The sequence below is a fragment of the Dryobates pubescens genome, chromosome 7 (assembly GCF_014839835.1).
Source record: "Dryobates pubescens isolate bDryPub1 chromosome 7, bDryPub1.pri, whole genome shotgun sequence".
NCBI classification, from domain to species: Eukaryota; Metazoa; Chordata; class Aves; order Piciformes; family Picidae; genus Dryobates; species Dryobates pubescens.
The window spans coordinates 2,057,176-2,080,956 of record NC_071618.1 but is presented as its reverse complement, the minus strand read 5'-3'; the positions used below and the strand labels follow the sequence as shown (position 1 = coordinate 2,080,956).

The window sequence follows — 23,781 nt, the reverse complement described above, 5'->3', positions numbered from 1 at the left end:
TCTAAGGGCTATTTCTTTTATTATAGCTGGACAGAGGAAAAAGGCATTTTAAAAACTACGTATTATTAATGCTACAAGCTATCTTTGCAATATTTCAAATCTATCCTCTTGCCACTAAGGGCAGTATGGAGGTACACATCCCATGCAGTTGAAGGTGTTTTTGGACTTGATGCTAATTTCACACCAATGGTACTCGTGTGAAACTTCACTAATTTTAGTAGAGCAGCTTAGGTTTAAATGAAATCAGAATCACAATTATGCTTTTCATTATTTATCCATCAGTCTCATGCCTAGCAGTGCATCTGAGGTATGCCCAGTAATTAGTACACCTCTCTGCAGCTTATTGCTATATTAACAATTCCCTAAACTATTGTGTTCCCTCTAATTTTTCTTAGAAAACCCCCATAGTTTTCTCCAAAGGACCAGCACAATACATTGCCTTGGTGGTTTTTTTTTCCTAATGTGTATGTATGGGTTGGTCCATCATGTTTGTAGTTATTTATCTAGCTTTGAAAACACAGTTTGTATTGAAATATGATGCATTTTTAATGAATTTCTGTGTGCCAAGATTTTACTCAGAAAAAAGGTACAGACAAAGCTTTTATTAATCAACTGGGAGAGTGGGACCATTAATGAAAATGTTAATGGACCTAAAGCAACGGCTGGTTTTAGGTGCTGTAGGCTATCCACATCTCAAAGACATCTGATAGAAATAAATGGGTCAAGGAAGAGAGTTGGGGCTGCTAGCAGCAGGTCTGAAACTAGCTTGGAGTGTTTTCTTTTAAAAACACTGCTCACTGAGTTTGGAGCCATTACATATCAGAAAAAGACAGATGGTCTTGCAGCATCTGCCAAGTAAATAGGTCTTATTATGAATAAATCAAAGACAGGAATTATGAAAATTCATTTTCTTGTTTATTTTCTGTACATAGAAGCTGAGCTCTGGCAATGAAACTGGCCACCACTGGTGCAAAATAGGTTATAAAACATTTGATATGAAATTCAGAACAGGTAAAGCAATTGGTGTGCTTCAAACATGTGATGGGGAGTGTGAACCCATGGGTACTGGCCTGATAACCACAAATTAAGACTTTTAGGAACATTATCTTAAATGTCCTCCCTGTACAAGGTGCATAGTGCTGGAGAAATACTAAGTTCACCCAATGTAAAAGTCAGCATCTATCAATGTGAATGTCAGGCAGGGCATGAACTTGCAGCAAATGACTTACTCTGCAGGGACCTACCTGTGTGCATGCCTCACTTCCAGATGAAGGCCATGGAGCTTACCCTTGAAAGAAAGCGGAGTAACCTACTTTGCAGTTACCAGAGTGTGCCACTGGGTAGAAACAGCAAGGTTAATTGTTACCTGCTAACGCGCTAAAAGTTTACAGCCAAGTTTATCCCAAGAAAGCAATTTCATTAGTTCCCATATACATACCCTGAAAGGGCTCCAAGTGTTTCATACCTAGGCACCCTCTGTTGCATTATAATGACCACAGCAGCACTAGTACTGTCTGAACATAAACGTCCTGCAATAAACAAGCTCAGAGGAGGAAGTGGCGCTGTCACTTAACCCATGTCCCCACAGAATTGCAAGACTCAAAACAAGAGTTAACACGAGAGAGGACTGAAGCACAGAATATCTACCTGCTAGTTAAGCCTAAAAGCAAAAACATGCTTCATTTGCACAAAACTTAATGGCATTTTTTCATAATGTGCCTCTTTTGGGACAGTTCTGCCTCAATTACCCTGAAACACTGAAATACGGGGGCTTTATGTAACAGAAACCCACTAATAAAGAACGAAATCTCTCCAGTCTGAGCAAATCCAAGTAGATAAATTAGCAGTGCCCCAACTGCATTGCTGCTAATGACATGTCTCATGGCTGATTTTGTGGACTGCGAGGTCAGTGAAGCATCTTACAAATATTTTTTAATTGGCCAGCTTGTTAACATACACAGCCAAGCAGTGAGGGAGGGGAGGGACCCTCTGACACTGCTGCCCCCTCATTGCAAGATAGATGGTCCCTACAGCTAATGGATGAATCACACTGGCAAGACCTTGTGGGGAAAATGGCTCTTTGACTCTGCCTGTCCTTTGGATAATCAGGGGATTATAGCCTTCGGGCTCATCATTACAGACATCAAGACACTTTCTTTATGTAAAATATGGAAAGATAAGAAGCACAGCACTGAGAAGCTGAGATTCACTGACATTGAAGGGAGCCGGGTTTGCAAATGATGGGTGGCTGCGGATGGGCTCATTTGTAGTTCTTGCAGGCTGGTCAGGCTCAGCCCTTCTGCCTTCCTCCCCTTCCACAATTCATTAAGCTGTTTGAATCTGGAGCAGATACAGTATCCTTCAGACTTCTGAGGTTACCCTTGTCCTTCATACTTTCATTTGTCAGGAAAAGCAGTAGCAGAGATTTAATGGAGTTTTGAAGACTTTTGTTCAGGGCGCACAATCCTCCAGCTAGTTTCATCTTTCATCGCACAAGTTTCTTGGAAAGAGTTTTTACCTCAAACTACCAAGCTCAACATCTGTCTGGTTGGGAAAGCGTTTCTTGGTGGACTGCTGTACTGTGGTTTTGAAGATCTCTGAAGGAAATGGAAATGGGGCTTAATGCTCCACGGAGCTACCTGTACACTTCTGTGTGGAAGGGAGTGAACCAGTGGGGAAGATATGCTAATAAATCAGCTAACAAGGAAAAACCAGAGAACACTTCCCCCCTTTCAGACAGCCTACGGCACTCCTCCATGCTTACAGCTCTTCTATGCAGAATATTAAAAAGACCAGAAATGTGCTCAACAGCAGCGTTCGCCTGTTTGCTGCTATGCTTTGTAGTTCTGATAACAGATACAGATCAGTGTCTGCAGACATCCAACTCCCCGAGTGATGAAATCCGTGTGGCAAAGCACATGGTTGGAATTCTGATTTAACAGTTTACTTCTTGCTGCTTGTGAGTCACAAAAGTGCTGCATGCAAAACTGTGAGGCCTTCTTTTAAGTTGCCTCTCGCCAAACAAGACAAAGCTAATTCCCGGTTTCACTCTGTCCCTGCAACAGCACAGTAATTTCTTTAGCCTGGAGAAAGTGGGAGAAGGAGAAGGCCCTGGCCATGAGTCAGTGTGTCCACTCGCATTGCAGAGCCTTGTTTGATTGCTCTGAGGAGACTGAAAGGCACCTGAACTATAGACCATGATCCTCCCTGTCTTGCATTGCCCCCTCAGGAAGATAGGGAGCCCCTGCATTTCTGAGCTGCCCTCAATCCCCCATACCTCTCAATTTAGCATCCGCAGTAAGCTGGAAAATGGTCAGTACTGACACCAGAGAACTTGCACGGGCCTGAAAATACTTGATCCAAACTGGTACAGTCTTAATGGGGGAGAGGTCAGCCCAAATGGTATATAACTCTGAGCTACCAATTGGCATGGATCGAGTAGTACAGAACTACCTACCATTTACCCACTGGGCTTCCTCTTTTCTCTGCTTGAGCTCCCTATGAGTAAATCTGAAACTCTGTCCCATGCTCTTTGGGTTATTAAACGTACCCTAGTGCATATGGGAGACAGCTATGTGAAAGTAAAACCCATTTCCTGCTTATAAGAATGTGCTCTGATCTTCTATTTTTGCCAGAATTATGCAAAAAAAAAAAGTGTATGTGCCTATTGAAGACTTCAGTGGGAGAAAGTTTTTCCCAATTAAAAGAGAGGCAGTGAGAATATCGTGTCTCTTGATATTCATAATAACAATAATAGCTTTCAGGCACATGACATGCTTCTGAACTGAAGGCCATTTAATTGCAGACAGCCATTCCCCTTCCAATTAATCAAAGTCAGCACAGAACCAATAGAAGGAATGCACTGAAGTTAAACCTGGTCTGTAAGCACATGCTTACATGACACCAGGAACAGAAAGTCCTGTTTTGGGGACCCACCATTCTTGTGCTGTATTACAGCAGTGCACATGCAGTAACTTAGGTGGCAAAGTTTCTAATTTGGCTTCACTGATCCCTTCATTGCCTAAACAGACAATACCAATTTGTTGCAGTACATGAAACTGCATTTCACAGGTAGTAATGATGGGTGAGCGTGTATTTCTGTGGATGTTAAGAGTAAAATTACTGCTGAATTCAGCAAGTCCCAGTTTTTCATCCTGTGCTTAAGTACTAGAAGCATTCATGTCTGTGACAGAGCTTCTAAAAAAATCTGGTGAGTACACTAATCACAGTAGGTCACCAGTGCAACATTTCTAGCAATGGCCATTTAACCTGGCACTACAGGTAAATTGTGAGAATATAGCAGTAATGACCTCACCTTTAGAAGACTTCCAAAAATATGGAATGATTTGTCCATTTGTTGTTAAGTGAAACCTGTGATGTACTGAACTGCACTTGCTATTATTTCTGAGCTTTGGTAGGTGTATGGTGTAGTACAAAGCAGAATTGGTGAAATAATTGCAGATACTGTGCTTGGTGAATTATAGCTTTGTGTAGGCAGTATCAAAGGCAGAAAAAGAGCAGGTTTAGTCAGCTTCACCATAAAGATTTAAGCTGGCCCGGTGAAGAGTAAATCGAGACATTCCCCAGGTGTGAGCAAGCAAACATCAACTGAGATTTTTGTGGGGGGTTAACTCTGAGAAGGAAATTAATCTCTTGTGCTCTGTATCCAGTCTGAGGTAGGGTCAGAAAAACAGGAACTGAATGAAAGAGATGAGCAGCGCCTGAAGAGGGGCTGTGGGCTAAGGAAGAGCTAGACAGATAAAATACTGAGCATGAATGATGCAAAAAGGAAGCAAGCAGTGACTGGATGGAAGCTAATGAATTGGAGAGACATAATCATTGGCAAATCTGAACCTGAACATTTTTCTGCTATAGGTGCTCTGTCTCTGACTCAGTAGATAGAGTAAGAAAATGCTACTGTAAGTGTCTCAAATTCTTCTCCTTAGGTTGAGATACTTGTTCCTTTCCCTAGGAGAGCTCTTAAATCTTTCTTGACATAAGTTACTCAAGAGGTTTTCAGAGGGCAGCATCCTCACTCAGATGGGCTGGTTTCCACATGACCAGATTTTATGGACCCTGTAGCTAATTTAAGTTGCCAACCCTATCAACAGCCACATGAGAGTGGATGCTTCCTTCTTCACCTCCCAGCAGTAACACACCTGTACGCTGGAGTCCTGGACCAGGCAGAGCTGTTCTTGTATCTTCTGGAGCTCCTCCTGCTGCCACCGGATGTTAGCTTGCAGGATCCGGGTCCGCTGCTCTAGCTGGTCCTTGATGGTCTGAAACATGCTGAACTGTGCTGAGAACTTAAAAAAAAGGAGGGAAAAAAATCAGTCAAACAGGCCTCAATAGAACATTGTTCTGCAAGATACATAGAATACATAGAATACATAGAATAAACCAGGTTGGAAGAGACCCTCAAGATCATTGCATCCAACCCATCAACCAATCCAACACCACCCAAACAACTAACCCACGGCACCAAGCACCCCATCAAGTCTCCTCCTGAACACCTCCAATGATGGTGACTCCACCACCTCCCCAGGCAGCCCATTCCAATGGGCAATCACTCTCTCTGTAGAGAACTTCTTCCTAACATCCAGCCTGAACCTCCCCTGGCGCAGCCTGAGACTGTGTCCTCTTGTTCTGGTACTGGCTGCCTGGGAGAAGAGACCAACATCCGTCTGTCTACAACCTCCCTTCAGGTAGTTGTAGAGAGCAATAAGGTCACCCCTGAGTCTCCTCTTCTCCAGGCTAAGCAACCCCAGCTCCCTCAGCCTCTCCTCGTAGGGCTTGTGTTCCAAACCCCTCACCAACTTTGTTGCTCTTCTCTGGACTCATTCCAGCAAGTCAACCTCCTTCCTAAACTGAGGGGCCCAGAACTGGACACAGGACTTGAGATGTGGCCTAACCAGTGCAGTGTACAGGGGCAGAATGACCTCCCTGCTCCTGCTGGCCACACTGTTCCTGATGCAGGCCAGGATGCCATTGGCCCTCTTAGCTGCCTGGGCACACTGCAGGCTCATGTTCAGGATCATGTTCAGTCAGATGTTATTAGTTTCTGTGGTAGGTTGAGAGAGGGCCTAGCTCTGCCTCCCCCACAGAGTAAGAAACCACGGCTAAACTCAGTCGGAGAAAGCAGACTATATTTACAAGCATATATAGGAAGCAGATTATATATAACACAATATGTACAGGTATTTACAATATATATAGAAATATACAACAAATAAACACCATCAGAAACCAGACCACCAACAGAGGGGGCTTCCCCCTGTGCCCCCTTCACCCCCCTACCTCCCTTCTCCCCCAAAGAGGGTTAGGAAAGAGAAAAGGGTAGTTAGCAAGGCAGATGGAGGCCTAGGTGCAAGGAGTTAGTATCTCTTATCTGTTAGTTGGCCAGAAGCCCAGAAGCAGTCCAGCTGAAAGGGAGAGCGAAGGGAGGAAACTGAACTGAAAGTTCCAGCTGTTCTGGGTCTAAGACCATCACCTCCCCCTTAATTCACCAATGAAATTCGTTTAGAATAAAGAATATTTGTCAACATTTATCCAGAGTGCCCCTTCCTTAAAGGCACAGCCTCAACCGGTCACAGTTTCTTAATTGTAAATCACACCCAAAGGAATAAAAGAAGTTGGTAAGATGCTAACATGTAGGCAGGCATAAATCTTGTCTAGTTTCAATTTTATGCACATATATTAAATCACTTCAGATGGTGTGATCTGCTTACAACTGACCCTGTTCTGTTAGGGAATTGTGAGAAGGGCTGGTTTTGAAAGTATGCTACTTTAAAATATCAAGAGCATCTTAACAGGGCGGCAAAAGAGTGTATTGTTTTTATTAGCCTGTAGTTTGGAGCCCTTAGTAGGGCATAACTGTATATTCCAGGTGTGCTTTACTAATAGTTTCCTTTTTCCACATGGAAAGAGCAGTACTGCAATAGCTTACTTGATGATGACTCACTATAGCATTAGGCAGCAGCTGACTATAGTAAACACTTTCTAGTGTTCTACATCAGAGGAGTAGTCAAGCACAGTGTCACAAAGATGATTAAGTGAATGGAACATCTCCCTTATGAGAAAAGGCTAAGGGAGCTGGGTCTCTTTAGCTTGGAGAAAAGGAGACTGAGAGGTGACCTCTTTAATATTTATAAATATGTGAGGGGTGAGTTTCAGGAGCACAGAGCCAGGCTCTTCTCAGAGATGCGCAGTGACAGGACAAGGGCAATGGGTGCAAGATGGAACATAGAAGGTTCCACTGTGAAGGTGACAAGACACTAGAACAGACTGCCCAGAGAGGTTGTGGAGTCTCCTCTGGAGACATTCAAAATCTACCTGGGCATGTTCCTGTGTGACCTACTCTAGCTGATCCTGACCTGGCAGGGGGCTTGGACTAGATCATCTTTTGAGGTCCCTTCCAATCCCTAATGTTCTGTGATTCTGTGATACAGGGAATGCTCATAAAGTTATTTTTATACATGATGTAAAATGAATAGCTTAGCCCAGTGGAAGAAAGGCTACACTAAATAAGAATATAAAATGTAGATCACTAGTCAGGGTCAAGAAGAAAGAGCAACCTCCAGGAGCAGCAATACCCCACACAAAGTGGAATCATGAAGAATTATGGAGGGGACTAACACAGTGTGGAGGTTTAAGCCTTAACTGGGAGTTAAGAGCTCAGATGGGGGCAAGGCTGAGAATCTCTCTCCCGCTCCCCACTTCTCCCTCCCAATAGAGAGGGAAAAAAAAAGGAAGGAGCAAATCCACCAAACAATGATTTGGAGTCAGCTTGGAAGTAGAGAGGTGAAGAGTTTTCTTTAAACAAACAAACAAAAAGAGGTATATAATAATAACAGGAAAGGTTCACAAGGGCAAGGAACAAGGATGGATGGGAGGGGGACAAAGAAGAAGAATACAAAACCAGTCTGAGGAGGCACGGAGGCAGCAGGGAGAAGGACCAGGCCCAACCATGTGGCAGAGGAGCATGAAGGCAGCCACAGTAGCTCTCATCCAGGAGAGGCAGGAGCCAAAAGGAGCCCAAATGACTGCAATGCCCTGCTTTTTATACCCTAGCTGAGCAGGGAGCGGGGAGTGGAACAGACTCAGGGGTAAAACGCCCTGCAGGGAGGGCAAAGCACCCACAAGCCCTCCACCCTGTTTTGTTTTGTTTTGTTTTTCAGAATGGGCGTTAACCCACCACACACAGCAATAAAGTCCTAGTTTTATTTGGTGTTATCAGGTATAATTCAAAGTCCAACAAAGTTAATTATTACTTTACCAGACTTTGGAATAGTTGCTTTGCATGAGCTCACATTCAAAAATAATAATTAAAACAAAACAAAACAAAACACACAAAAACCCCCACAACCCACCAAAAACACTTCAAAAAAGTCTGTAAGCTTTCCTGTAATCATGGCATCCAAGACCTGTCTATAAACATGTGGTGCTGGGAGTGTCCAGGCAAAAGAAAAACAGTAAATTTGCTGTGACTTGAAAATGATCCCTTGTTCCTGTAGTTGTTCCAATAGCTCTGTGCTAGTGGGTGAAGTGATGCACGCTGCTGGAGCCTTCCTGACCCATGGAAGTGCAACTTGCTTACACCATTTTGGGCTTTTTATCAGGGAAACAGAAGCAGTAACAAGAAGAGAATTAAGGAGTGCTCTAGTGCTAGTAACACCATACAGGTAAATGAAACTTCTAGCTACTTAGACAAATCTAAATGTGACAATTCAGATTTATATTGGTGAACTCTTTTTGCCTTAAACCGGCTGAGAATGTGAGCGACCCTCACATTCCCTCCTGAAAAGCTGAAATCCCCAACTGAGTGGCCTTTAAGTGAGAAAGGATGAAAATTTTAGAGGTTTTATTTCTATTTACCAGGTGGAGGGTGGCAGTCCCTGCGCAGTCTGGGAGGTCACTGCTCTGTGAGTGGTGGCAAGGTAGAGAGGAGCTTTATGGCCAACCCTGCTTAGGGGAAAGAAAGGCCATGAAGGTGACCCATGCTGGCAGAGGCCCCCAGAGCCCATTTCAATAGCAAAAGCATCTGAGAGTGCTTGCAGCTTGCACTGTCTGACCAAAGAGATGACTTGAGCGCCTGGCCTCTGGCACAGCGATCCCCTCTGCTTTTGCCTTCAAACAGCCTCACTGTCATGTGCAAGTCAGTCCTTCCCTAGAGCAGAGAAATGGTGTCAGAGCTCCCGAAGGGAAGTTTATGTTACTTCTAATTGGCATTAAAGAGGAGAAGTCAGAGCGGAATCTCCCTTTCTAGCCCATATATAAAGTATTAACAAGGGAATGGACAAGTGGAAACGTGATGTTAGGGAACAAGGATAAGTGCCTCGAGGTGCAACTGCTGCTTGTTGTAGCCCAACTGTGTTTCTGAAGAGTCTCAGGTACCTGATTTTTGGAGTTGAATGATGCTATGTCTTGCTTAGATGAGATGCAGCTAAGTCTTACTTTAACCTGGGTTTGTACAGGATTTTTTAAGAGGCTGAGTTTTGCAACCTAGTTCTCTCTGTATGAACTCTGTTAGTGAGGACTACTCAAGTTTTCAGAAGGGTCCTTATCAGAAAGAAATTAAAAACCAGTTTTATCCAAAAGCTTTGTTTTAACACCTGGCTTGCTGATGACAGATTTTTCAAACTCCTTGAAGACACTTTGGGAATAGAACTGTATTTTCTTCAGTGAAAAAATGTAAGGAATTTTATAACAGCTAATTTTATAATCATTTGGTAGTTCAATAAGAAAAAAAATCCATTTCCAAGCCTTAGTTTTGAGTGTATATTTGCTTTACAAAATTGCTCACAAGAATACATATTGCTCTTCATTTAAAATTAGTATTCCTGATTTTATTCAGTGCCTTTTTATATTTAGCATACTCATATGTTTTTTGTTCTCTTTATCATGTTCTTTTTGTCTTAGTACAACAACAATTAGCTGGTCTACTGCCATTATGAAAGAAGGTATGGAACTTTCTTTTTTGCCTTTTTCCCCTTTTCACTCTAACCTCCACATTTGTTGGTAACTCTAGCCATGACCCCTGTGATTACAGAGCTTCTATTGGTTTTGCATAATGTGACAGCAACAGCAACTGCCATGCACCAGAGAGTATTTACTGCAAGATCATTAGAATAGAATAGAATAGAATAGAATAGAATAGAATAGAATAGAATAGAATAGAATAGAATAGAATTAGCCAGGTTGGAAAAGACCTTCGAGATCATCAAGTCCAACCCATCACCCAACACCATCTAATCGAGTAAACCATGGCACCAAATGCCTCATCCAGTCTCTTCTTAAACATCCAGTGATGGTGACTCCACCACCTCCCTGGGCAGCCCATTCCAATGGCCAACTAGCTGCTCTACTAATTAGGGGAAAATCTGTAATTGTATAATAAATTAAAAGGACTTAATTCAAAATGTTCCACAGAAAACACTGCACAGCCTTAACTCTGCCATTGGTACCAGATGAAGCTGCACTCTGTTTCACTTAGATATTTACAAAGGTTTGTATGATCCTCATGAAAATGTGAGTTATACATGGAAAGGCAACAGCTTTACAGATACAGTCAAACATGGAAGACTAAACCTGCAAGATATCTATAATTGCACCAGTTTAATCAAGGTTTTATTAATGCAGACCAAAATAACCCTACAGCAGTAATTTTAGTCTGGTTTCTTAAAAAACAAAGCAAAACAAAAACCTGATGCTTTTGGGATCATGTCAGCAGATGTTCTGGTAGGAATGGGCTTGATGCACCAGCACTGACAGGCCAGACAGTCACTACAGCTCAAGGAGAGGGACTGGCACTTCTGGGCTGTGACTCCTCTCCACCAGCATAGACAGCTGAAAGACCATGCCCAAGGAGGGGTATTTCCACTGAGTGCCACCCCAGTGTGCCAGGGTTATTCCCTCTCTCTGCTGAGTGCTGTAGTCAGGGGAGGGGACCTATGGCTCCTGCACCTGTTGAGATGCTTCCCCCATTTCAGACCTGACAAGCAGAATGATGGAAATCTTAAAGACATCCTGTTCCTACAAGTTTCATAACAATGGTAGCTGGGTAAGGAAAAGAGTTTAGCTCAGTTGTCTTTAAACCATTCTTTTCTGCCTACCTTCCAACTTCCAATCCTTATGGCCAGTGCTAAAGACATGCAAAAGAGTTGTGAAATCTCAAAAATACCAGGTTGCTGTCATTTCAGGAAAGCTTTAGATGAGCAAAGGAGAGAGGGATCCACTTGTCCCTTCCTCTCGTTTGAAAGGCTGGGCCCATGCACCAGCCTTGCAAGATGCAGCCCCTGGGAAACCAGGTTTCATTAGTTTTTGCAGCTCACTGAGCAACTTGTTCATTCTTTCTGTCTTCTGAATAACACCTGCGCCATCCCAAATGGATTATTAGTGCTAATTATTATTCAGTCATTAGCATTGGCTGTGTTGTAGGGGATTTTTAATTTATTACAATGAGGAAGACAAACAAACAAATATTCTAATAGGGAGCACTTGCTTTAAAATCAACCATTTACATTCATATGACATCTAGTAGTGTGCTGTCTGTTCATTGAGACAAGCATGGCAGATGCTAAAACCGTATTTCGGCAGAGGCAAAACCATCTCAGCCTTTGCTCAAAATAAAAACTAATCAAAGTTCAAGCAGATGGTGCCTGAGGCAGGAGCTGGCTGCTTGCTGCAGATGCAGTCATGTCCACTTAAAATGTCTTTACCCCCGCTGCTACCCCATAGCCAAATGTTAGCAGCAAGGATGTTTGTCAGAGTGCTGGGACTCTGCGTGGCCAGGCTCACACAGTGCCTTTCAGTTCCCACCATCAGTGACCTTCAGCTGAGTTTGAGTGGCAGAAAGGCAATGGGGAACAACCTGTACAGCCCCTCTTCATGGACTGCCAGCACGGCACCTGTCCAGGCTATTTATAAAAGCAATGAGCTTGTGTTCTGCCACTAAACTGCAGGGAAATGGGCAACTAGGAAACCGGGGCGATGTTCATGGTGGGAAGCACATGTATCAACTTGGGTTTCCTCACTCATTGGCTTTGCACTGCAGGCACCTTGTCTTTTAAATAATGGATTACCTTGCTGTGGGCTGGGATGTTTATTACATTAAGGTGGGAGGTAAGCAACTGAAGAAAGTGAGTAATAGTTTAGGAAAATCATTCAAACCTGTGGAGAACTGATACCTTTCCCAGGAGTATCGCTATGGGCTGTGAGCCTCAGCAACCTGAGCTGCAATGTCCTGGTTCTATTTCCCTGCTCCACACCAAGTGAAGGTCCACCTTGAGCTTTGCCATGAGCATTTCTGTGACTTTGCTGCCAGTCAAGAAGAGGGTGGCTTGTGTAGACAGACTTGAACCAACCTTCTTCCTTTCACAGAGCCCAAAGAGGCTTAACCAGTGAACGTGCCACTGGATGGCTCTCAGATTTGGCAGTGAAGAAATGGAGCTGGCATGTCAGTAAGATTGTTTTACTGGGAAGTAAATGACTGTAAAGCATCTTTTCACAAAGAGCTTTGATGGATAGGAAAGGGAGGTAGAAAAAAGTCAAACTAAACACACATGGGTTTATATTAAAGTAAATGATGTTTGGAAATGCATTAATGAATAGCGGAGAGAACTATCTGTGAAATAAAAGGAATGCTCAGAGCAGATACGCTGTTTCTTCACTGCAAGCTGATGAGGAGTTGTGAAAAGAATATTAAACATAGAAGATTGTTGCAGTTTGGGCTGGGTGCCCTCTGCTGTGTTCATGTGAGGGACGCTTCCTGTGTCCCAAAGGAGTCCAGCCCAGTGGGTGGACACAGGAAGGCAGATATTTCATCCCATAATAACCCGCTCCACTATAAGATCTCAGCGGGGGCCCTTTTGGGCCTGGCTAGGCCCAAGGCTGGGGGGAAAGGCAATCTCAGATCTAGCAGTGGAGGGGGGGGCGGGGGGGAAGAAAGAGACCTGGGGGGGGGGGGTTGGGTGTACCCTCAGGTGAGGATGAGATGTTTCTGGGTGTGCCTTGGGATCTCTTCTGTCACTGCGCTTCTGGCTCTCTGTAAACAGTCACCGCTTTCCATTTAAACTTTCCATCACTTTTGCAATCCATTTGTCTGAGTCTCATTTTTGCCCATGGTGGGGAGGGGATCTGCCTCAACCCATCACAAATGAGATTTTGTTATTTTAAAGCAGGGATCCTCAGGACTTTCTGTGTTTTATATACTACAGGAAGAAGCTCTGGGATCTTGTGACGGAGCATAGGGTACCAATAGTAGAAGCGCCCTAGATCCAGGCCTATATAATTTCTAAAATCAGCAGGTGATGGGGTGCATCATCACAGGATGACCACCAGAGAGGAACCGTGTAAAGAGAACCTGGTACTCAAATTTGTCCCTTCAAAATCCACTGCAAATGAACCACTAAAGTGTCTTTTTGGGCCATCACCTTCTTTTGAGGTAGGGATTAATACATTCAGCTGGAGAAATCTGTCTCTAGCAGCAACCTCATTGTTACTTGCACACTCACAAAAAGGGTTTTGTTGCATTTGTATGTCCCTTATTGTTGGTTAGTTCTGCATTAGCACAGATGAACAGACTTTTCTGGGAGGATGGAATCTTTGTTAGTTTTTCAGTTTGTTTCTATTTCTCATTGTGACCTTGATTTTGATGGGAGCTGTAGAAGCAAAGCTTAAAACACTTCCTCTATCTTTTTGGTTTTGTCTTTGTCATAGGTTGAGTTTCAGTCTGCTGCTATTCATGCCATCCTGCCTCATGCTGACTTCAAAATGAAAGTACTGGCTGGAGCAAGGTATTGTGGGGTTTGAAGTTCAGGTTATAACACAGGAGACTTCCAGTTCTGGTTGCTGCTTTGGGGTTCTGAGTTTTGGGTGTTTGCTCTCTTCTGCTGTGATGGCAGTGGGAGAGGGAGGAATGGGGGAGTGGCTCCCTGGCTTGGGCTTTTAACACGCTTGCTTCTGCTTGCTGTTGCTTTCCACCTTGCCTTTTCTGCAGATAGGCTAAAGTAATTGTGCATTGTATTCTCATTTATTCAGTAAACTCTTATCTCACTCTCTTTGTCTCAGGGTTTCTTTGTGTGTTGTTTTTCCCCTCACTTCTGTGTTAGGGGAACAGACAGGTTTTGATTTAACCCATTACAGTCCTCCTATGAAATAGATATGTTTCTGCACCTGAACCTGTATGTACCTGAGCTTGGGCTTTTGCTCTAAATGCCTGTATGCAGTTCCATGTTTAAACACAAGTGTTAAATTCAGATTACTTTTCCACACTATTTTAAGCTGCTTTGAGAGCTGGTAGATCTGCAGATGTTGGCTGCTAAGGAGGTAACCTTAAAGTGCCCCAAAACCTGGACTCAATTAATTTATTTACTAGATGAAAGCAGAAAATGTCAGAAGAAAGGCAAGTGACCCATTCCACTTCTGAATCCCCAACTAACCTGTGCCAGAGGTGCAGTCTGATTTTGCAGAGTTGCCTGAGGCAGCACCTGCTGTGGGAGAAGCTCGCATGGAGCATGAGAAGGCAAAGAAACCTAGGTTGGAAACAAAACAAAACTGTATTTATAAGTCTGCCCCCTTTAAGGTTTAGATTTCTTCTAATGCCATGGCTTTTGCATGAGTCATTTTTATCTGCTAAACTGCATATATGGCACATACTTTATACTGTCTGCCTGTTTAGGTGACTGTGAAGTTACCTGAAGAGTAGCAGGTTGACTGAGTCTATGCACAGATAAATCCTGCTGCGTGCTTGGTGTTCTTGGCAAGGGAGTGTTGGACTCTGCAATCAGCTTTGTTGGTGTAGCTGCAAGGAAAGTACCAGTGAGTTTGCACACTCTGGAATCATACCACTTTCAAGTGATAATTACAAGGAGACCTAGCTAGAAATGGTTGTGTCCTGGCTAAGTTCCAGTGGGAGTCAAGGCTGTTCTTGTTGACTTCAATGGCAGTAAAATTAAACTAATAAGGAGGGCCTGGGCAAAGATAAAAGAGACAGATTATGATTCTGTGCTCCAGTGGATGGAGCAAAAGTACCCACGAGCTGTTCTAAAACAGATGCAACTCCCTTTATATGGGCTGAATAACTGTAAATTTAGGTCAGCTCAGTGGCTTTTCTTCCAGACCAGGAAGCAGAAAGAGTGTATAATGTGTGCCCAAATAAAGGCCGGTGTATCCTGTATCTTGGGCAGGGAGAATCGCCCACAGACTGTTATTACTCATGTAAGTCTAGTCGTGTTGCAAGTCCTGATTTTCATAACAGATTAAAACAGCAGCTCTCACAGCTAGTCCTGCTACTCATTTTACAATGTATAAGTGGTTGCTCTTGAACCTTTCCTCTTGGGTGTCATTATTTCAGATTTTGTACTTTGTTGTCAGTGACAAACACATATCGTCGATACCTTGTAAGTAACTGTCAAATTAGCATCTACAGAACTGCCACAATAGGCACATACTCTGTAACTTTGTTAAATTGAAAATAATGCAGTAACCCAGGAATGCTACTCACATGCTGGATCTGACTTGGGTGTGTGGGAAGATTTTGGTGAGCTCCTGGATGACACTGAGGGTGTCCGACTAGCGTTGAGGATTGAGGCACCAATATCAAGTGCATTAAAGTGCTGTTCAGGATCCAAGCTGGCACTGCTGTCCTAAAACAAGCCAGGAAAAGGGAGTAGCTATTGCATGTCAGGATAAAAACATGTTGAAAAACATTTAGTGATGGTTGCATGTCCAGTTCTTTGCCTGGTCTAAAACAGCTTGAGCAGAACTAATTCTAGGTAGGCCAGCAGAAGACCTAGGCACGGGTGTCAGTGTCCCTTCTAAATAGTGTGCAACTAAAGCATTTTATAAAGAGCTGTCACAGAGTTGGAAATAAATAGCAAGCTACTGCCATAGTAATTTTGTGCCTGAATCTTTAGCTTTTTCTTAATTTGAATGTGACAGAAGCTGCAACCTCTGTGAGATACTCAGCTGTGCACCAAGGAGGAGCTTTTCTTTCTTCCCTCAGCAGATCACCAAGAGGCAGTCAAGAAGGCTGTTTGCCAGAACATGTCCAAATTAGTCTCTAAACTGTAGTACCTTGCAAGGAAAGGTAGCGATATCTCACATTGCCCCTGCCCGTGTTCCACTTAATTTGTGGCTGTTACTAATCTCCAGCTTTATCCTTTCATAAGCTTATCCAATTTACTTTAAAATTATTCCAGTAATCAGTGAATTCTAGTTGAGGGAATTCACCCAGAAAGACAATGCTGGAGTCTTCAGTGATGTTAACATAGGAATGAGTTGTGATTGCTACATATATTCCCAGGAAAAACCTTTTCTCTTTGTACCTTTAGTGCTGAGGACACGACCTCTGAGGACACTTCTACCAAGCCCATCTCCTGTCTCCTCTCCACCCGAACATCTGCATAACTGAATGCAAAATATAATTGTATGTGTCAACACAGTACTGCTGTAGTTCATAAAATGGGCTGCAAGCAAATAAAGAAGCAAATGATTGTAACATTTTACAAGTTAAATTACAGGTTAATAGCTTAAAGAAGTATATTTAAAGGTCAAGTTCACAGCCTACAACCACTTTATCACTTCACTGGAAAATTCCACACATCTCTTTGAAGAACAGTATAAGGATTAGAGCTTAAGTAATTATCAGAATAGTTAGGGCATCTATTTCCTATTTTTGCACAAAATGGAAAATTTGAAGTTCATCTGCCCCTAAACTCCTGATTGACAAATAAAGCTTAAGATAAAGTAAGGTTTAGTCTGATCATTTTTCTGTAATGAACATATCACAGAAACACAGAATCAACCGGGTTGGAAGAGACCTCCAAGATCATCAAGTCCAACCGCTCACCCAACCCTAACTATCAACTAGACCATGGCACCAAGTGCCTCATCCAGTCTTTTCTTAACCACCTCCCTTCATAGAGTTCAGTCTTCTTTTTTTGCTACATAAAAGATAACATTTTTTTCTAAGACAAAATTTTGGCAGTCATGAAGATGCCTGTCTCTTACTGTCCTTTTTGCCCTCACCAGTTGATAGGATTTTTCCATACCTTACCACCATGTGTGTGCACACAATGAACTCTGGCTTGGAGTTCCACTGGTGGTAGGTGATATAGTAATGGGTCTGAAGCCAGATCCACTGCTGTCCTTTGGTCAGAAACCGATAGCAGCACGACTTCCCTTTGCCAAACTGCATCACTGTCAGCAGAAAATACACACAGGTTGGAGCACGATTTATGACAGGAAAATGGCATGAAATGTGAAGTGTGACAAAGATATCTATGGACCCATTGATTCCCAAAGGAGGTAGGAGTCTAAGCACCTTTTGAGTGACTCGTCCTATCAGTCTTATGACAGAGCAAGTATCTACATCATTAGGTAACTTTTTCTGACCCTTCGAATGGCACATTCCTGCACAGTACAATTAACCCTAACTATGGACACTCATACAGTAATATCTGCTACAATTTAAATATATATCTTACCATGGTTTATGTGCTGATCACATAGTACTTAATTAGCCATCTGGGATTAATCTCTAAGAGTGATCATCTTCAGCAGAAAAGTACATTGTAAAAATTCTTGAAAGAGTATCGTGAGCAGATGGATTCAGAATGAAATGAGTGTAGCAGATAACATTGTGCAAAGACAAAAATCGTTTGAAACAGAAAATTCACAGACTGACAGGAATTCAAAATGCAGTAAACTGGAGTGTAATACGGGTTTTAAAGATTTGCTGTCAAAATTAATGTTTGCCTTTCCCTCCGGTTATTTCAGGGGGTTCCCAACCACACACACATTTAGCCTTTCTATATGTTAATGTGAACATATAAAAGCTAATGTTGATGGGATATTTTCAGGTTGCCCAGAGATGGCAAACTGAGATGTTCCAGCCAGTTCTGTCAGCAAATATTTGAAAAGCATTGCCTCATTTTCTTTACTTAGTGAAAGAGTTTTTCATTTAAATCTTAATGGATGATATTTGAATAATCACAGGTAATGCCATATATAAAATGGACATTAAGGTAAATAATCTGCAAGAATTTTACAAAATAAGATCCCCTCTGAGAATGCCTGAGCTGTTCCTCTATATTCTTTACTAGTAAAGCAGGTGCCTAATCTGGTGTATTTTATCCATGCAGTGAGGCACACTGACTGTGTCTGGGGATAGAGACGATAAAATTGTGTTTTTCAGAGCTTGAGAAGTCTAGCCCAGGCACCAATCAGCTGTGGTCCCCTCAATCTGCTATAACACCACGAAGATATACACATGTGAGGCAAGGGTCAAAACTCTCCTTCCAAGTTTAAATCAATTTTAACTGAAAATACATTTCACTGGCAGAAGTGTCCTGTGACTCCACAGGAACCTGGGCTATGCAATACTTACAATGTTCATGGCACCTTGCTAGCAGCTCTAGGTCGTCTATATGGTAATAGTCGTAGCCAGAAGTACCCAGCACTTCAAAAGGCAAGTATCCTATAATTGGTGGTGCTCTGCAGTTAGGCACAATATAGGTGAATTCATAAGCCACAAAAGAAACAGCAGTTCTTCTATTTGTTGACATGAATATGCAAAAATACCACATCTGCTCTCACTCATCAGTGTACAATTGTCTCTCACAAGGGACCAGGGACCACTTTGTGCCCATGATGCCCAGCTGGGCACAACAGTGCCTGCAGCCACCAACCCCACCAGGGACAAGGCCATGACAACACCATCTTCCCAGGGAAACTGTGCTTGTGGAAAGCAATTCAGCTTCACGCAAGAGTCCACTGTGAGGGAGCCACTCGTAACTATTCCTTGGTCAGGGGCTCTGCTGTAGCTCGCATGTGCCTTGCGCAGGAGACAAGTGTGTTACAAGGTGATAGGAAGCCACCATCCCCCAGGACTGGGGAGGTAAGAGGTGGGATCAACTGTGCTGCTTTTCTGGGTGCCTGCAGAGCTCACCAGTGGTGTGCTGAGGCAGTTACTTTGTACCTTTGCCAGTATGGTTGCCTCAGGCCAGCACAGACATTCCCTCCGTATCTCAGTGGGAATTGTACACACACAATCAATGGCTGGATTTGGAAGGAATGATTTCTGCAGCTGTATATTAATTAGATGATTTTGTTGTGTGGCAGGCTTTGGTCCATTGATAATTTTAAAAGAAACAAGAACAAGCTAATTACAAATTTGGCCTGAGAAGGAGAGTAGTTTTGCTTTTAAAAGGTTGATAAAAATAAATGCAGGGTAAAACAGTAAATATACTATTTTGTAGGAATTGCCCTTCTGTTCATGCAATTTAGATGTGAAACATAATGCTATTTGAGAGAACTCCTCTTATGAAAATAGCTGTAGACAAGCACCAAGCACAGCCAAGAGTGCTTTTCTTGTCACCAACCTGTGATCCAGAAATAAAAATTTCCACTCCAGACTGTGCCTTGATGTGAATTCTTCTAGAGGTTCTTCTATGATGCACATCTCCTGTATGGTGAAGAAAAGCAACTTAGTGACTGACTGGCAGCCTCACCTAGCTTTTGTTAACTATAAATACACAGTGTGTAAGAGGAGGAAATAGAGGCAATTCCAGAGAGCAATCTATTGTATCTACCACGGCCAACATTTTTGCAGGAGTTGGGAAGAATTTGTGATGTGCATGGACTTAAGAGCTGAGACTGTTCCTCAGTGTCCTGGTTTCTCTGGGATAGAACCCCAGAACCAAATTTCCATTCAGGAAAGCTGCACTTTTGAGAAAACTGAAGAACCTGATTCATTGACAACAAAGTTGATAGGACAGTTTTGTTTGTGGCCAGCTTTGGTATGCAGGTCTCCATAGTGATCAAGCTCTTTAGCAGTTTCGAGTTAGCCGTGTACTAAAGCAGGGAAGTGGGGAAAGCCAAGGCAGCTGACCCAAGATGGTCAACAGAAGTATTCTGTACCATAAGCATATTTCTCCCTGTAATGTCGAGTTTGTGGGGATGGTCTCTGTTCCTCAATGGTCATCATCCCTGGAGGATCTCACCTGTCATTCTGCTCCTGAGGCCTGTGCTCCTGTATGCTGTGACTGTCACACTCACAGTGCCTGACAAGCATTCGCACAGCTCGTGATCACTACACAGACCAAGTATAACTTTGTGTACTTTATATTAGTATTAGTACTTATATTAGATTTTTTAATTATTATTTTATTAAATCTATTTCCATTTCAACCTATGGCATCTCCTTTCCTTTTCTAGAGTCTCCTTCTCTGGGCAGTGGAGGTCATTGGGTGATAGAACAGATGACTAACTGAAGACATGTGAGGTGCCAAAGTTTTCATGGCTTTGAACCAGTGCCCAGGGTGTGGTGGTTGTGCTACCCATTGTCCTGAGGAGTGGTACTCCTTCCTAACATTCAGCCTGGGCTTGGTCCCACCTGAATTTGCTCACTCTCTTTGTGTTACTAAAGATACCCACTGCCCTTGCCTGGCTCGTTTGGATGTCTGCCCTCCAAGCGCTCTTTGAGAAAGGGACACACTCTCCTTCTCGCTCAATAGCTGCAGAGGCAGCCTGCACAGGCTGGCCAGGCAGGTGAAAGGCAGTGGGTTTTGGCTTGCACTTCATTTCTGCAGTGATGAAGCTGGCTCTTAAGACTCACAACAGCCCTTGGTGCTCATGATAACAAACAATCATCAGTAAGTGAATTACAGGAGGCAAGGCTTAGGGCTGTTTGTTATGGCAGGACATCCTTATTTCATAGGGAATGAGGATCAGGAGGCCATTGGTGGTGAGTGTTTAGGAGGTGGGAAGAGAAGGAAGGATGGCACCATGGTGCACACTTGTGCACACTCTGGGGCTGTCTGTGAGCCCCATAGCCAACTACGAGCCTGCTCACAGCTCCCCTCTTCTGACCTCTCCTCTCCCACTGGCAGTTTGCAGGGACAGTTACAGATACACAAGCTGCCTAGAGTCAGCCTGGAGACTCCTGACCTGAGACTTGCCAGCATCTATGCTCAGGAGTTGGTGGCATCCAGTGTTACAAATGTCCCCCATGTCTGTCCTGCAGGAGGGTCTCAGTCATCACTGATAAGGACAGCCTGGTCACTGGCCCCAGTGCTACTGTCCCCTTGCTCTCTGGTGTCATGACCCCTTGTGCTGTGGACTCAGTAACACCATCCTGTTGTCTCCACTGTCGCTTCTCTCTCTGTGGTCCCTCCTGGTCTTTCAGATCGTCAATGCTTTAAAACCTCCAGGGACAGGAAGACAAGCCGAGGTGTGCTGTCACCAAGTGTTTCCTTGATACATATCAGTGCTCACAAAGTTGAAGTTGCTTGCAACACAGAGGCAAAAGCTTTCAAGCATACCTTAAATTCCCCTCTCCTTCCCACTCCAGTGTATGTCAGAATCCTTACTGATGCCAAGAACACACTGTAAAGTTCAAGGTGCAACATGCAAACATTGCTATGTGCAAGTGAAATGCTAATTCTGCCCTCCTAAGCCAGTCAGGGTTAAGTCAGTCATCCAGACAAACTGAAGTGATTGGTGTCTTGGATTTCATGGCAGCTAACATCTTCTCCAGGCTATTCAATAGCTGCATCCTCTGTAACATTGGGCAGCTTATTGCCACATGCAGCTTGTTTTGCTTCCCCATTAATCTTGAGACGTTAGCTACCCAAAGACAAGGGAATTAGCTTTCAAGGTTCCTGGAGAACCTTAATTCCAGCTTGTGGTGATTTAAGCCTTAACTGGGAGTTAAGAGCTCAGATGGGGGCAAGGCTGAGAATCTCTTCCCCCCTCCCCCCTCCTCCCTCCCAACAGAGAGGGGAAAAAAAAAGGAAGGAGCAAATCCACCAAGCAATAATTTGGAGTCGGCTTGGAAGTAGAGAGGTGAAGAATTTTCTTTAAACAAAACAAACAAACAAAAATATATAAAAAACAATAACAGGTAAGGATCACAAGGGCAAGGAACAAGGATGGATGGGAGGGGGACAAAGAAGAAGAATACAAAACCAGTCTCTCTCTGAAGAGGTGCGGAGGGCAGCAGGGAGAAGGATCAGGCCCGACCACAGGGCAGAGGAGCAGGAAGGCAGCCGCAGTAGCTCTCATCCAGGAGAGGCAGGAGCCAAAAGGAGCCCTAATGACTGCAATGCCCTCCCTTTTATACCCTAGCTGGGCAGGGAGGGGAGAGTGGAACAGACTCAGTTCCCCAGGGGGAAAACGCCCTGCATGGAGGGCAAAGCACTCGCAAGCCCTCCACCCTGTTTCCAGAATGGGCGTTAACCCACCACACAGCCTCTAGTGGTAATATGATTACTGTGGTTAAGATTTATGGAAAGTGTCCTCATTTACTCAGAAGGCACTCTACTTTCCTACCAGGGCCATGAATCAGTCAAGGGTGCCCTGCAAGTCCCAGAGCAGTAATGGTACCAGGCCAAGAAAGTAGTGATTTCATACCAGCTAGGTCTCAGTTAGAATAAAAACCTCCTAACCTCTGAGGACAAGACACCTGATTCAGTAGCTCACATTTGTTAATTAGGGAATCGCAGTGCCAGGCACAAGGTTGGGTGGTCTATCTTTATTTCCACAAGCAACTTACTATCACATCTTGCTGCCAGGATTTGGGAGGAGAGAAACTAGCAGCAGTCACTCGGAGACACAGAGGGGCACAAATGAAAGCATTGGTGGCCATCTGTACACTGTCCCAGTGCAGGAACAGAAAGCAGCAATGAACAACGCAATTTGAAAGTGACGTTGCAATTCCCAGTGCAAAAAGGTTTCCATTTCCTGTGCAAGGCAGGCAGAAGAAGGACATTGAAACACTTGAACGTGTCCAGGGAAGGGCAACAAGGCTGGGGAGAGGCCTTGAGCACAAGCCCTATGAGGAGAGGCTGAGGGAGCTGGGATTGTTTAGCCTGGAGAAGAGAAGGCTCAGGGGTGACCTCATTGCCCTCTACAACTACCTGAAAAGTGGTTGTAGACAGGAGGGGGTTGGTCTCTTCTCCCAGGCAACCAGCACCAGAACAAGGGGACATAGTCTCAAGCTGTGCCAGGGGAGGTTTAGACTTGAAGTGAGGAAAAAGTTCTTCACTGAGCGAGTCATTCGTCATTGGAATGTGCTGCCCAGGGAGGTGGTGGAGTCACCGTCCCTGGAGGTGTTCAAGGGGAGATTGGACGTGGCACTTGGTGCCATGGTCTAGTTGTGAGGTCTGTTGGGACAGGTTGGACTTGATGATCCTTGGGGTCTCTTCCAACCTTAGTTATACTGTGATACTGTGATACTGTGAAGTGACGCCACTTTGAGAGATCTTGGCTTGCACTGATAGTCCCCTCCAGTGGACTTTTATCCATGAAATGTGATATCTGTAATCCATTCAACTAGCAAAACTAAGTTGAGAAGCTCTAAAATGAATGAGAGCCGTGGCATGCACTTACCTTTAGGAACTGAGGTGTTGCCAAACGAACAGTCGCAACAAAGCAGATCTGCTTTCCCGGGGTTGTTCTGTAAGCCCTTGGGACAGCCTCGTCAAAGCCATTGCAAGTGGAGTTAGGCACTAGGTAAGGAAAAAAAACCCAACAGGACATGGAGTCAAGCCCGATATAAGATTTCTCTCCCTGAATATTTTGCACACTTGTGTGATGGTTCAGGCTGGGTGCCCCCCCAATGCTACCACACAAGCCACACCTGTGGTGTCCCAAAAGGGTCCAGCCCAGTGGGTGGGCACAGGAAGCCAGGTATTTCATCCCATAATGCCCTGCTCCCCTATAAGACATCAGCGGGGATCCTGCACCTCCTCTCTCTTCCCTCACCGCTACCTGGTAATG

The 23,781-nt window shown here is 43.9% G+C and overlaps 1 protein-coding gene across 6 annotated transcripts in view; it reads right to left on the bottom strand.

The window, feature by feature from the left end:
• NPAS2 (neuronal PAS domain protein 2) overlaps positions 1-23,781 on the bottom strand; it is a 133,968-nt gene that overhangs the window by 6,095 nt on the left and 104,092 nt on the right. For all 6 annotated transcript variants that reach the window (XM_054163175.1, XM_054163177.1, XM_054163176.1 and 3 more), the window contains 9 exons: positions 23,392-23,510; positions 19,383-19,465; positions 18,389-18,495; positions 17,052-17,199; positions 16,326-16,407; positions 15,503-15,644; positions 14,694-14,800; positions 14,439-14,531; positions 5,160-5,306 (listed from right to left, as the gene is read on the bottom strand). In XM_054163175.1, coding sequence (XP_054019150.1) covers positions 5,160-5,306; positions 14,439-14,531; positions 14,694-14,800; positions 15,503-15,644; positions 16,326-16,407; positions 17,052-17,199; positions 18,389-18,495; positions 19,383-19,465; positions 23,392-23,510 — 1,028 coding nt within the window. The remainder of the gene's footprint in view (positions 1-5,159; positions 5,307-14,438; positions 14,532-14,693; positions 14,801-15,502; positions 15,645-16,325; positions 16,408-17,051; positions 17,200-18,388; positions 18,496-19,382; positions 19,466-23,391; positions 23,511-23,781) is intronic.